At 42.4% G+C, this 13,867-nt stretch overlaps 1 protein-coding gene across 1 annotated transcript in view; it reads right to left on the reverse strand.

Moving 5' to 3' along the window:
* LOC122692864 (zinc finger protein 568-like) overlaps positions 1 to 13,660 on the reverse strand; it is a 30,830-nt gene extending 17,170 nt beyond the window's left edge. Inside the window, exons 1-4 of the mRNA XM_043900678.1 lie at positions 13,605 to 13,660; positions 7,618 to 7,750; positions 5,366 to 5,492; positions 4,766 to 4,861 (exon numbers count right to left, since the gene is read on the reverse strand). Coding sequence (XP_043756613.1) covers positions 4,766 to 4,861; positions 5,366 to 5,492; positions 7,618 to 7,750; positions 13,605 to 13,660 — 412 coding nt within the window. The remainder of the gene's footprint in view (positions 1 to 4,765; positions 4,862 to 5,365; positions 5,493 to 7,617; positions 7,751 to 13,604) is intronic.
* Between the last annotated feature and the right edge of the window lie 207 nt (positions 13,661 to 13,867).

Raw genomic sequence — 13,867 nt, forward strand, 5'->3', positions numbered from 1 at the left:
TCTCCAGTATGAATTCGCTGATGTTGAGTGAGAGTAGAGCACTGAGTGAAAGCTTTTCCACATTTTTGACATTTATAAGGTTTCTCTCCAGTGTGAATTCTCTGATGGCAAGTAAGACCTGAGTGCCGGCTAAAGCCTTTGCCACAATCCTTACATTTATAAGGCTTCTCTCCAGTATGAACTCTCTGATGGTACATAAGGCCTGAGCCCTGGCTAAAGTCTTTGCCACAATCCTTACATTTATAAGGCTTCTCTCCAGTATGAATTCGCTGGTGTTTATTACGAGTTGCGTATTGACTGAAAGCTTTTCCACATTCTTGACATTTATATGGTTTCTCTCCAGTGTGAATTCTCTGATGGCAAGTAAGACCTCTGCGTTGAATAAAGCCTTTGCCACAATCCTTACATTTATAAGGCTTCTCGTCACTATGAATTCGCTGGTGTTTATTACGAGTTGCGTATTGACTGAAAGCTTTTCCACATTCTTGACATTTATAAGGTTTGTCTCCAGCATGAATTACCTGATGTTTATGAAGACATGAGCACTGTTTAAAGGCTTTGCCACAATCCTTACATTTAAAAGACTTCTCCTGGGTATGGACTCTCTGATGGTGAGTAAGACTTGAGTGCTGGCTAAAGCCTTCGCCACATTCCTTACATTTATAAGACTTCTGGCCAACATGGATTCGTTGATGTTGACTAAGTTTTGAACTCTGATTAAACGCTTTGTCACATTCTGTACATTTGAAAGTGATCCATCCTGTAGGAATTTCCCTATGTTTACGTAGGTTGAGTGCATTAGTAAAGACTTTCTCACATTTCTTACACTTGTAGTTTTTCTGTGGATTCTGAATACTCTCCTGTTGAATAAGTTCTGAAGACTGATTAGAAACATTATATTCACTACGATTGTAAGTCTTCTCTCCAGTATGTGTACTCTTATTTAGTGAAAGACCTGATGCCCGATAAAAGATATTCCTACATGTATTACTTTTAGAATCCTTATCTGAAGATTGAGGTGCCTGGTGTTTCCTAAGATCAGAGTCTTGTCCAATGTTATATCCACTGTCATTGCATGAACAGTTTCTTGCTCCATCATAAATACTCTGGGAACTATTGGCTTTGGAGCTCCTACTTAAGGCCTGACTCGTGTTATTACACATGAAAAGTTGTTTAATATTAACCCTACCACGATATGTATCAAACAGTGATGGCTGAATTAAGTCTCTTCCATTATTATCAACATTACACGTTTTGGATTGGAGAGAACCTATCTGTTGGTGGAAGAATAATGACCTGCAGCTCACAGACCCCTCAAGTTGATTATATTGTGAGTTTTCCCCATTATTTGTAAACGTCTCCTTTTCAGACGTGGTTGAATGTATGTGTAATCGAAGTCTATGTTCAGAGTGGTTTGAACGAGCATTTGGAGTAGAGACTGGATGACCTTCCAGATTTTCCACATTTCCCCTCAGAGAACGTGTGTGTTTCAAAAACTGATGTGAGTCATTGCTTACAAAGATACACTGCGCGGCAGACGGTGATGACTGAAACGGGTGCTTACCCCAATTTGACTCCCAGTGTTCATTTCTTCTGGCAGTCATGTCCACAGTATGTGAAACGGTCTCAATTTCTTTATGTCCATATAAACATCCTCTCAGTCTTTCACATACCCTTGCATATCCCCAGTCTTTGGTTAAATATCCATTTCCGAGGTGAGCTCTTTCATACAGGCCTAGGTTTGCTTTTCGGATTAAATTTTCAAACCTTGGATTCTTTGACATCAAATCACGGGTGTTGTGAAAAGACACAGCTGAAGGATACCAAAGAGAAGCTTTCTTATCTACTATCCTCAGTGAATATCCTTGAAGATTTAGAGAAAATGGGGACCCAAGGATCAAGATGCCAGAGGATTAGGCAGATTGGAGTTCATCTCTCTCCACAAATGCATCAAGAATACCTCAGAATTGAAAGAATTCTCACAGAGGCCCCTCTGAACACTAGCAAAGAACCTACACCACCTAAAAGGACAAGAAAGATTCCTGCTGAGCCAGGTAGGACCAAAAAAGAAGGAGGAGAAGGAAGAGGAGAGGAACTGGGATGGGACCTGTAACCTTGGGGGGTTCTGAAGAGAGAAGAGGTGTCCACATCCGGGGGAGCCCAGTTAGGACAGAAGGAGAGCCTCATTCTCTGTGGAAGAGAACATGGCAACCCGCATGTGGCAGAGGGGAGTGAGAGCTGCAGATGGGGTGCTGACCCCTGCCCTGCCCACCCAGCCTGAGAGGGTGTCAACCTCAAGGGTGTCCACCACTATAGACAAGGGCTGGGTGCTGGAACGTGGGCTTTGGGGAGCAGACCCAGGCAGAGGACTGCGGTTGGCCATGAGGAGACATCCTGAGGGGATGGAAGGGAGGGAGGATCTCTGCAAATGGGACGCTTGTGGAGGAAGCCTACACCACCAAAGTGCAGAGCGCCATTGTTGAGTGAGGCCCAAAGGGAAGAACCCCACCGCAGCCTCTCTCCCCCGTGCTGGCCCCTCATCCCTGGCAGTAGGGAGGACCACCACCCAGGTGGGCTCTACTGAGGCCCAGCCACGGCCTCCCCCATGCCCCTCCTCCCCCATCAGCAGACCCCTGTGCCCTGGGGCAGCCTCTGGAGCAGACACCAGTGGGTGGGTCACATGGTCAGATGGAGCTGAAAGCACAGCTGAGCCCCAGGGTTAAGGAAGCAAAGCTGAGGTCTCTGCTCGCAGCTGCACTAACCATGCTTTTACACAGGCAACCAGCTTTGTCAGCTCAGCCCCTGCAGAGCATCTGAAGGACAAGGGGGACTCCGCCGGTCACAGCAGGTGTGGCTTTAGCAACTGTAGACTTTGTGGGCTCGGATACGAGGGGACGGGGCCAGGCCAGAGTCTGAGCTGCCCCCACAGCACCACAGCACCTAGGACCTAGGCCCTGAGTTCAGGGGATCTATGCTGGTGACCCGGGGAGAACAACATCCGAGAGACCCCAGGGCCGTGTGCCGGCATACCCAGGTGGGGCCAAGATCAGTGCCAACCAGGGTCACACGAGACTCACCCAATGGGTGAAAGTGACGCACAGAGCACGTCCGAAGGGAAACATCCCCAGAGCAGCAATCCTCAGGGGCTTCTCTCCCGGGGTGTGCTCCAATCCCACCTGCCTCCACCACAGATCAGGATCACAGTGAAGAAACAGATCTGGGGGCTCTGTTCCACCAACCAGGGCGCAGACCCACCACAGACAGGGCGGTGATAGCCACAGAGCGATGGGGAAGCTCTTCTCAATATCCAGGGCAGGCTCGGTTACAGCAATCAAGTGCCCATCAAGGGGATCAGAGCACAAACCTCAGGATCAAACTGAGCCCCTAAAGGGCAGGCACAAGAAACAAGAGGAACTAGGATCCTGCAGCCTTCAGGGCAGAGACCACACACAGAAAACGTAATAAAACCAGGGGACAAGGAGTATGGAGCAGAGGAAGGGGCAAAATAATAAGCTACAAGAACCACTAAATGAAGCGGAGACACGCAGTCTAATGATTACCTTTTGCCCTAAGTCGTCTTAAATGGAGACACCAAACATTTTCAGAAGTGCTAGGTGCCTTCCAATTCTTTAACCCACTTCTTACCACTTGTGTTCTATTGGAACACATTCTATTAGATGTTTGTATCTAAAAATCGTAAATGATATCAACAGACAACTAATTGGAAACTAAGGGCTATTGGAAACTGATAACAAATGAGATAAATTAATAAAGTCTGGGGCAGCTGATAAGAAACAAGATAGTAAAGTCTTAAGCAATTAAATAAGAAGTGACATTTTAAAAAATGTGTTGGGATCACAGAGAACTCTACTCAGTTCCCTGCGGAGACCCAAATGGAAGGAAATCTAACAAAGAGTGGCTATTTATATGTATACTTTATTCTCTTTGCTGTACAAGAGCACAAATTGTAAAACAATAAATATTTAAATCCAATAAGGATTTAAAGGACTTAAAAGGACTACTTTATATGATCTAAAATGTTAATAGTTTCAAACAACCATTAGAAATATGGTGGGAAATGTTCTAAACTATTTTGCCAATTTATTTAAAAAATCTTTGAGTTAATTGAATACATTAAAGTATTTTACCATTGAGGAATTGTCACAAATACACTTCAGATATTTAAAATGATTTCACATAAAGAAATGTGAAACATTGGTGTAACTCAGAGATTTGCATTCTCTCATTTTATGGAGGTTTTGCTTTATACATTGAAATGATTTTAAAATGTATAAGGTCATATTTGTAGCTTCCAATGTTAGAAAATATAAATCAGAAAATAAATTCTGTCTCCAATATTCCTAGAGTATTGGTAGTTTGTTTACAATTCCACTCAAACACCTCTTTCTAGAGGTAGAAACAAACGTTAAAAAGAGCATCTTGTATTTATTCATCAATGGCAGTTTTCCTAGGACCACCAAGAAATGAAAGAGCAGCCAACTCATGCAAGTTGTCACAAGCCAAGAAGAGAATTTGAATTCTCACTGTGAATGGGAAAAGTAATCATGGAGCCGAATTCATGAATTATTGAGAGGCAGAAGGAGCCAGGCAATGTCCATCTATGACAGCAACAGAAATGAACCCAGAGTTCTCCAAAATCATTTCCACTGGAGCACGTCTTCCCAAGCCACAGGACAAAGGCTGACTTCCTCACTGCTCCTTGGACCTCTCACCCGAGTCATCAGCTCCATCCATTCACACCTACCTGGGTATCTGGCTGTTGTGTCCATTCTCCTTACATCCCAGGGAGTCTTCATTTGCTCCAGAAAGGTGACCAGGTCCGGCTTAGAGACCACAAGACCTGTTCATCAGAGAAAGGAATATTTGTTTTGCTAGAGATTCATAAGTTTCCAACCCAATATGTATTTGGGTGAGAAGAGAACACACGGGTGAATGTAATACAGCCTAGAGGATGATTTCCCAAAATACTTTATTGAAAGCACCCTTACAATACTAACAAATACATAAAAATCAGATCCTGAGATTCTGGTCAAGTACTACAAGGCTAAAGTAAGTAGTGTAAATGTGATTTTAAGAGGACGGTGTCACTATTTAATACCATGGAACTGATTCAATCAGCACCACGCTAGAGTGAAGGAGGCAGATTACATCACGGAAGAAAAAGGATAGAATCATACTGAATCACCATGAAGGCTTTCTTTCTAAACTCACAAATACCCATTTCCTGCTAGAAAGCAGGGATCTGAAGGTGTTGGTGGAAGCAGAAAATTCCAGGAGACATTCTAGAAATGCAGGAACCAAACCCAGTGGTGGAAAAGGGATTCTGGAAGGCAGTTCTCCTCACCCAAGGAGGCCAGGTTCCCGTAGGTCTCTAACATCACATCCCTGTACAATTCCCACTGACCAAGGTCCAGGCATTCCCACTCCTCTTGAGTGAAGTCTATGGTCACATCCTGGAATGTCAGCCGTCCCTGAAATACAAAGTACACATGCATGTACGTTGGGGTCACAAAGAGTCAGACACAACTGAGATCGCAAAATCAGACAGGACTGATGACTGAACTGACTGACTGACTGACTGTCATATGGCAAGAGAAGACTTCCTAACCTGACCCTAAACGAAAGCAGTAATTTCAGAGAACTCATTTTGATTTAGTGTAGTTTCTGGTATCACACAGTAACATTTTCTACCACATTTTTAACCCCAAGAAAAGAGGATATGATTCACAAGAAACTATTCTGATGTGGAAGAGAAATTATAATGTAATCAGATCAACACTGGCATATTTATTTTTGAGTGTTGTACTCGTGTGACCCAGGATAAATTGGCTACCAAAAACCAGGAAACATTTTTAAGAAGCAGATTCTGATCCAAGAGTTCTGGACTGGAGAAATTGTGCCACATTTTCACCAAGCTTATTTGAACTAGTAATGTTGCAAATTCTGCTCCACAAATGACCATTCTGAACAGCAATGAAGGAGAACAGTAGGGAAGAATTCACACTTAAATCTAAACTTTAAGTCTTTTACAGGTTTTACAGGTCTTATAGGATAGTAACCTTGTAGCAAGAATCATTTTAACTATTTAGTATATACTGTATATCTTTCTGACAGTTTTTACAGAATCTTGAATGTGCAACAGAAATAATAGCTCCTCTGTCCATAGGATTCTCCAGGCAAGGATACTAGAGTAGGTACCTATTCCCTTCTTCCGGAAATCTTAAAAAAAAATAGATCAAAAAAACAGCGATCAAATCATGTTAACAGGTTTGTGGACACAGACATATACTATAATGGGACTATATACTTATTAATAGTTAATAGGGAAAAGTTGTCATGTCAATAAGATAAAAATTTTTAACTTATTAAAAATGTACATAAATATAATGGGGTGATATTATTTTTATTTCTTTAAAGAAACTAGAATACAGACATACAGAATGATGTAACATAAAGTAAAGCTCTGGTTCTGAATTTTTCAATTTCCTGAAAATCTATATCATTTCCAAAGAGCTATAGTTCAAATTTTAATACAGTTGAACATAGATTAGCACTAATAAGATTCTTATAAATATTTTGGAAAATACAGAAATGTGATGAGACTCTGTGATGTGAGCATGGAGTGTACCTGGAAATGACCAGACCTGGGCTGGCGTGACAAAAATCCCCCAAACCCAGCATCTCTACTAAACACAGTCATCTTCCAAAGCAAAGAGAAACTTAAGAGCATATGGGATTCCCCCATTAACTGTGATAGTTTAGGCACATCCCTCACTTTTTTTTCCCCCAAGACACTTGTTAAAGACAAAAGGAAAATACATGAGCTGCATTGCATGGGGATCTCACAGAAGTACCTAAACCAGTGACCATCAGAGTCATGGGGTTACAAGTACATGGAAGAATGCATTACCACTGCATGGGTATTTTGGCAATATTATGGAAACCATGATCTGAATCTATCGTTAAAAAATGTTAGTTTTAAGCAAATTTCACTTCATATATACCTCTCGTGTCAGTTGCTACCTGACACATTTAATTAGTACATTTAATTAGTAAGTCTTTCTTATTGACACAGAGGAAGAGGATAGTCTCAACTACATTTTTTTTTTATTTGTGAAAAAAATCTGAACCACTGAGTCCATTCTATTTCCAAGGGCATTGCCTTTTGCTCCTATTCCAAAGACCTGAAGTTGCATCCAGATATGAACTCATCATGGCATTTCCCCTACTTCCCTAGGATCCCGACACAGAACAGCATTCCACTGGGAATCCCTTATACCAGTGCCTCCCCGTGTTGGTCTTTCACAAAGGGAATATGCTCAACATTGAAACTGACAGAACAATGTTGAGACTTCATCATGCTCTATAGAAAGCCAGGATACATACATTGGATAACAGGCTCTGGGACATAAGGAAGAAACTGTCTAAAGAGCCAGTCTTCTCTAATACAAGAAAAACTGGAAAAAGTAAGCAGTTGGCAACAAACACCCTATGTAGAAAACTTAGAAGCCGAGAATTGAAGGTTTGCAGATGTTCAGACCAGGCATTTCAGGAGGAAAAGCAGACACAGCCCCAGACCCGGGACAGGACATTTACCTGAGAAGCTGCCATTTCCTCCTCTTCTTCCTCCAGCTCTGTGTCTCCTCTGGGGATTTTTATCACAAACTCACATCTGGGTGTTAAGTAAATAACTTTAAAGGCATCCACACAACTCTTGAATCTGCAACTGCTGCAATGATCGAGAAGAAATAGTTTTCTTGTTTCCCTTGGCCGTTTTCAGAGCTCCTTTGTTACTTTCTCCTTCCCGGTCTGCAGCGGATAATCCAGACTAACCTGATATGCTAATCACATCCTTTGTTTGGTGCTTACCTTTCCTGCATTCTCTATGCAGACCACCCCTGCGAGTTCTCCTCCTTTCTTTCTGCCTTACAGAGTGCAGGCCACAGTACAATTCCCAAGACATAACAGACAGAACTACCAGGTTACCTGACCCAGCCTGTGAGGGTTTTTGAAACAATGTAAGAGGGAGACCCAGGTCCAAGAGCCAAGAGCTGCAGCTCAGCACCCCTGTGACCTCAGGAAGGGAGCATTTAGGGCGGGAACTTCTAGAAACAAAGAATGTCAGTCTGATTGATTGGGGAGGGGCTCCTTCTAGGATGGGTGTGGCCCTCCAAGACCTGGTATCTGTACCCATGAACTATTTATTTCCAAATTCACACTGAAATGCAAGAAAGAAGAGGAAACCACTAATCCATTCAGTCCAGTTCAGTTCAGTCACTCAGTCGTGTCCGACTCTTTGCCACCCCATAATCCGCAACACGCCAGGCCTCCCAGTCCATCAACAACTCACGGAGTCCACCCAAATCCATGTCCATTGAGTCAGTGATGCCATCCAATCATCTCATCCTCTGTCCTCCCCTTCTCCTCCTGCCCTCAATCTTTCCCAGCATAAGGGTCTTTTCCAATGAGTCACCTCTTCACATCAGGTGGCCAGAGTATTGGAGTTTTAGCCAGCATCAGTCCTTCCAATGAATACCTAGGACTGATCTCCTTTAGGATGGACTGCTTGGATCTCCTTGCAATCCAAAGGAGTCTCAAGAGTCTTCTTCAACACCACAGATCACAAGCATCAATTCTGTGCTCAGCTTTCCTTATAGTCCAACTCTCACATCCATACATGACCACTGGAAAAACCATAGCCTTGACCAGACGGACATTTTTTTATAAAGTAATGTCTCTGCTTTTTAACGTGCTGTCTAGGTTGGTCATATTTCCTTCCAAGGAGTAAGCGTCTTTTAATTTCATGGCTGCAATCACCATCTGTAGTGATTTTGCAGCCGACAAAAATAAATTCAGTCATTGTTTCCACCGTTTTCCCATCTGTGTGTCATGATGTGATGGGGCTGGATGCAATGATATTAGTTTTCTTAAGGTTGACCTTTAAGCCAACTTTTTCACTCTCCTCTTTCATTTTCATCAAGACCATTCAGGTATTACCTAAATCAAATCCCTTCTGACCATACAGTGGAAGTGAGAAATAGATTTAAGGGACTAGATCTGATAGAGTGCCTGATGAACTATGGACAGAGGCTTGTGACATTGCACAGGAGACAGGAGTCAAGACCATCCCCAAGAAAAAGAAATGCAAAAAAGCACAATGGCTGCCTGAGGAGGCCTTACAAGTAGCTTTGAAAAGAAAACTAGCAAAAAGCAAAGGAGAAAAGGAAAGATAGACCCATGTGAATGCAGAGTTCCAAGCAATAGCAAGGAGAGATAAGAAAGCCTTTCTCAGTAATCAATGCAAAGAAACTGAGGAAAACAATAGAATGGGAAAGACTAAAGATCTCTTCAAGAAAATCAGAGATACCAAGGGAACATTTCAAGCAAAGATGGGCTCCATAAAGGACAGAAATGGTATGGACCTAACAGAAGCAGAAGATATGAAGAAGAGGTGGCAAGAATACACAGGAGAACTGTACAAAATAGATTTCATGACCCAGATAATCACGGTGGTGTGATCACTCACCTAGAGGCAGACATCCTGCAATGTGAAGTGGCCCTTAGCAAGCATCACTACAAACAAAGCTAGTGGGGGTGATGGAATTCCACTTGAGCTATTTCAAATCCTAAAAGATGATGCTGTGAAAGTGCTGCGCTCAATATTACCCAAATTTGGAAAACTCATCAGAGGCCACAGGACTGGGAAAGGCGTTTTCATTCCAATCCCAAAGAGAGGCAATGCCAAAGAATGCTCAAACTACTGCACAATTGCACTCATCTCACACGCTAGTAAATTGATGGTTAAAATTCTTCAAGCTAGGCTTCAACAATATGTGAACCATGAACTTCCAGATGTTCAAGATGGCTTTAGAAAAGGCAAAGGAATCAACTATCAAATTGCCAACATCTGCTGAATCATTGAAAAAGCAAGAGAGTTCCAGAAAAACATCTATTTCTGCTTTATTGACTATAGCAAAGCCTTTGACTATGTGGATCACAATAAACTATGGAAAATTCTGAAAGAGATTGGAATACCAGATCACCTGACCTGCCTCTTGAGAAACCTATATGCAGGTCAGGAAACAACAGTTAGAACTGGACATGGAGGAACAGACCAGTTCCAAATAGGAAAAGGAGTACGTCAAGGCTGTATATCGTCACCCTGCTTATTTAACTTATATGCAGAGTACATCATGAGAAATGCTGGGCAGGAGGAAGCACAAGCTGGAGTCAAGATTGCCAGATGAAATATCAATAACCTCAGATATGCAGAGTACACCATCCTTATGGCAGAAAGTTAAGAAGAACTAAAGAGCCTCTTGATGAAAGTGAAAGAGGATAGGGAAAAAGTTGGCTTAAAGCTCAACACCCAGAAAACTAAGATCATGGCCTCTGGTCCCATTACTTCACGGCATATACATGGGAAAACAGTGGAAACAGTGGCTGACTTGATTTATCTGGACTCCCAAATCAGTGCAGATGGTGATTGCAGCCATGAAATGAAAATACGCTTACTACTTGGAAGGAAACTTATGATCAACCTAGATAGCATATTAAAAAGCAGAGACATTAATTTGTCAAAAAAGGTCCGTCTCGTCAAGGCTATGGTTTTCCCAGTGGTCATGTATGGATGTGAGAGTTGGACTATAAAGAAAGCTGAGCACAGAAAAATTGATGCTTTTGAACTGTGGTGTTGGAGAAGACGCTTGAGAGTCCCTTGGACTGCTAGGATATCCAAGCAGTCCATCCTAACGGAGATCAGTCCTGGGTGTTCATTGGTAGGACTGATGTTGAAGCTGAAACTCCAATACTTTGGCCACCTGATGCGAAGAAGTGACTCATTGGAAAAGACCCTGATGCTTGGAAAGATTGAGGGCAGGAGGAGAAGGGGAGGACAGAGGATGAGATTGTTGGAAGTAGTCTGTTCTTCCATGTCCAGCCCTAACTGTTGCTTCCTGACCTGCATATAAGTTTCTCAAGAGGCAGGTCAGGTGGTCTTGTATTCCTATCTCTTTCAAAATTATCCACAGTTTATTGTGATCCACACAGTCAAAAGATTTGGCATAGTCATTAAAGCAGAAATACATGTTTTTCTGGAACTCTCTTGCTTTTTCGATGATCCAGCGTGTGTTAGCTATTTGATCTCTGGTTCGTCTACCTTTTCTAAAAGAAAATTGAACATCTGGAAGTTCACCGTTCATGTATTGCTGAAGCCTGGCTTGGAGAATTTTGAGCATTACTTTGCTATCCTGTGAGATGAGTGCAGTTGTGCGGTAGTTTGAACCTTCTTAGGCATTGCTTTTCTTTGGAGTTGGAATGATAACTGACCTTTTCCAGTCCTGTGGTCACTGCTGAGTTTTCCAAATTTGCTGGCATATTGAGTGCAGCACTTTCACGGCATCATCTTTCAGGATTTGAAATAGCTCAACTAGATTGCCATCAGCTCCACTAGCTTTGTTCATAGTGATGCTTTCTAAGGCACACGTGACATCACATTCCAGGATATCTGGCTCTAGGTAAGTGATCACATCATCGTGATTATCTAGGTGATGAAGGTCTTTTTTGTACAGTTCTCCTGTGTATTCTTGCCACCTCTTCTTCATATCTTCTGCTTCTGTTAGGTCCATACCATTTCTGTCCTTTATCGAGCCCATCTTTGCATGAAATGTTCCCTTGGTATCTCTCATGTTCTTGAAGAGATCTCTAGTCTTTCCCATTCTGTTGTCTTCCTCTATTTCTTTGCATTGATTACTGAGGAAGGCTTTCTTATCTCTCCTTGCTCTTCTTTGGAACTCTACATTCAGATGCTTATATATTTTCTTTTCTCCTTTGCTTTTGGCTTCGCTTCTTTTCACAGCTATTTGTAAGACCTCCTCAGACAGCCATTTTGCTTTTTTGCATTTCTTTTCCATGGGGATGGTCTTGATCCCTGTCTTCTGTACAGTGTCACGAACCTCCACCCATAGTTCAACAGGCACTCTGTCTATCTGATCTAGTCCCTTAAATCTATTTCTCACTTTCACTGTATAATCATAAGGGATTTGATTTAGGTCATACCTGAATGGTCTAGTGGTTTTCCCTACTTTCTTCAATTTAAGTCTGAATTTGGCAATAAGGTGTTCATGGTCTGAGCAACAGTCAGCTCCTGGTCTTGTTTTTGCTGACTGTATAGAGTTTCTCCATCATTGGCTGCAAGGAATATAATCAGTCTGATTTTGGTGTTAATCATCTGATGATGTCCATGTGTAGAATCTTCTCTTGTGTTGTTGGAAGAGGCTGTTTGCTATAACCACTGCATTCTCTTGGCAAAACTCTGTTAGCCTTTGCCCTGTTTCATTCCCTACCCCAAGTTCAAACTTGCCTGTTACTCCAGGTATTTCTTGACTTCCTTCTTTTGCATTCCAGTCCCCTATAATGAAAAGGACATCTTTCTTGGGTGCTGTTCTAAAAGGTCTTGCAGGTCTTCATAGAAACATTCAACTTCAGCTTCTTCATCGTTACTGTTTGGGGCACAAACTTGGATTACTGTGATATTGAATGGTTTGCCTTGGAAATGAACAGAGATCATTCTATCGTTTTTGAGATTGCATCCAAGTACTGCATTTCAGACTCTTGTTGACCATGATGGCTACTCCATTTCTTCTAAGGGATTCCTGCCCACAGTAGTTGATATAATGGTCATCTGATAGAAACTCACCCATCACAGTCCATTTAATTTCGCTGATTCCTAGAACGTCGACGTTCACTCTTGCCATCTCCTGTTTAACCTCTTCCAATTTGCCTTGATTCATGGACCTAACATTCCAGGTTCCTATGCAATATTGCTCTTTACAACATTGAACCTTGCTTCTATCACCAGTCTCATCCACAACTGGGTATTGTTTTTGCTTTGACTCCATCCCTTCATTCTTTCTGGAGTTATTTCTCCTCTGATCTCCAGTACCATATTGGGCACCTACCGACCTGGGGACTTCCTCTTTCAGTATCCTATCATTTTGCCTTATCATACTGTTCCCCTGTTTAGTATCCTACTATCACTTAACTAGGAAGTGTTAGCATTACAGAGGACAGGGTCTCCTAGTTATCTTTTTATTTCTGAAACTTGTCTGAAAAATTCTGGACCACTGAGTCGACTATATTTATAAGGGCATTTTCTCAGTCCTGTTTTAATGAGCTGAATTGCATCCAGACGTAAATTCCTCAGGGCATTTCTCTGACTTCTCTGAAGATCCCAACATCGAACTACATCCCAGTGGGAATCTCAGATACCAGTGACTCCCCATGCTGATCTCTCACAAAGGGAGTATTTTCACCAGCAGAAAGTCACGAATTCATGCTGAGAATTCATCCTGCTCCACAGAAAGCCAGGATGCAGAAAACGGAGAAAAGGCTCTGGGACACAAGGGAGCAGTAGTCTAAAGAGCTGGTCTTCACTATTATAAGAAGAAAAGGAAAAAGTAAGTTGATAGCAAAGACCCCGGGCAGAAAAATTGAAGTAGAGAAGTAAAGGTTTGCAGATTCTCACCTCAGGCATTTCCTGAGGAAAAGCAGACACAGCCCCAGGCCTGGGACAGGATATTTACCTGAGAAGCTGCCATTTCGTCTTCTTCTTCCTGCTCTGCATCTTGTCTGGGGACATTATGGAGCAAACTCACACCTGCGTATTGAGAAGATACCTTCAAAGACATCAACACAGCTCTTTAACATGCAACTAATGCACCTACAGACAGAGGACGTTGAAAACCTGAAAAGACCGACCTCTCCTGACCTCTGTCTCAGGAGAGATTCAGGAACAATCATTTCCGACCTGGAGACCAGCCTGTGAGCTAATTTCTTGATTGTTCTC

This window comes from Cervus elaphus, chromosome 4 (genome assembly GCF_910594005.1).
Source record: "Cervus elaphus chromosome 4, mCerEla1.1, whole genome shotgun sequence".
In the NCBI taxonomy this organism is placed as follows: Eukaryota; Metazoa; Chordata; class Mammalia; order Artiodactyla; family Cervidae; genus Cervus; species Cervus elaphus.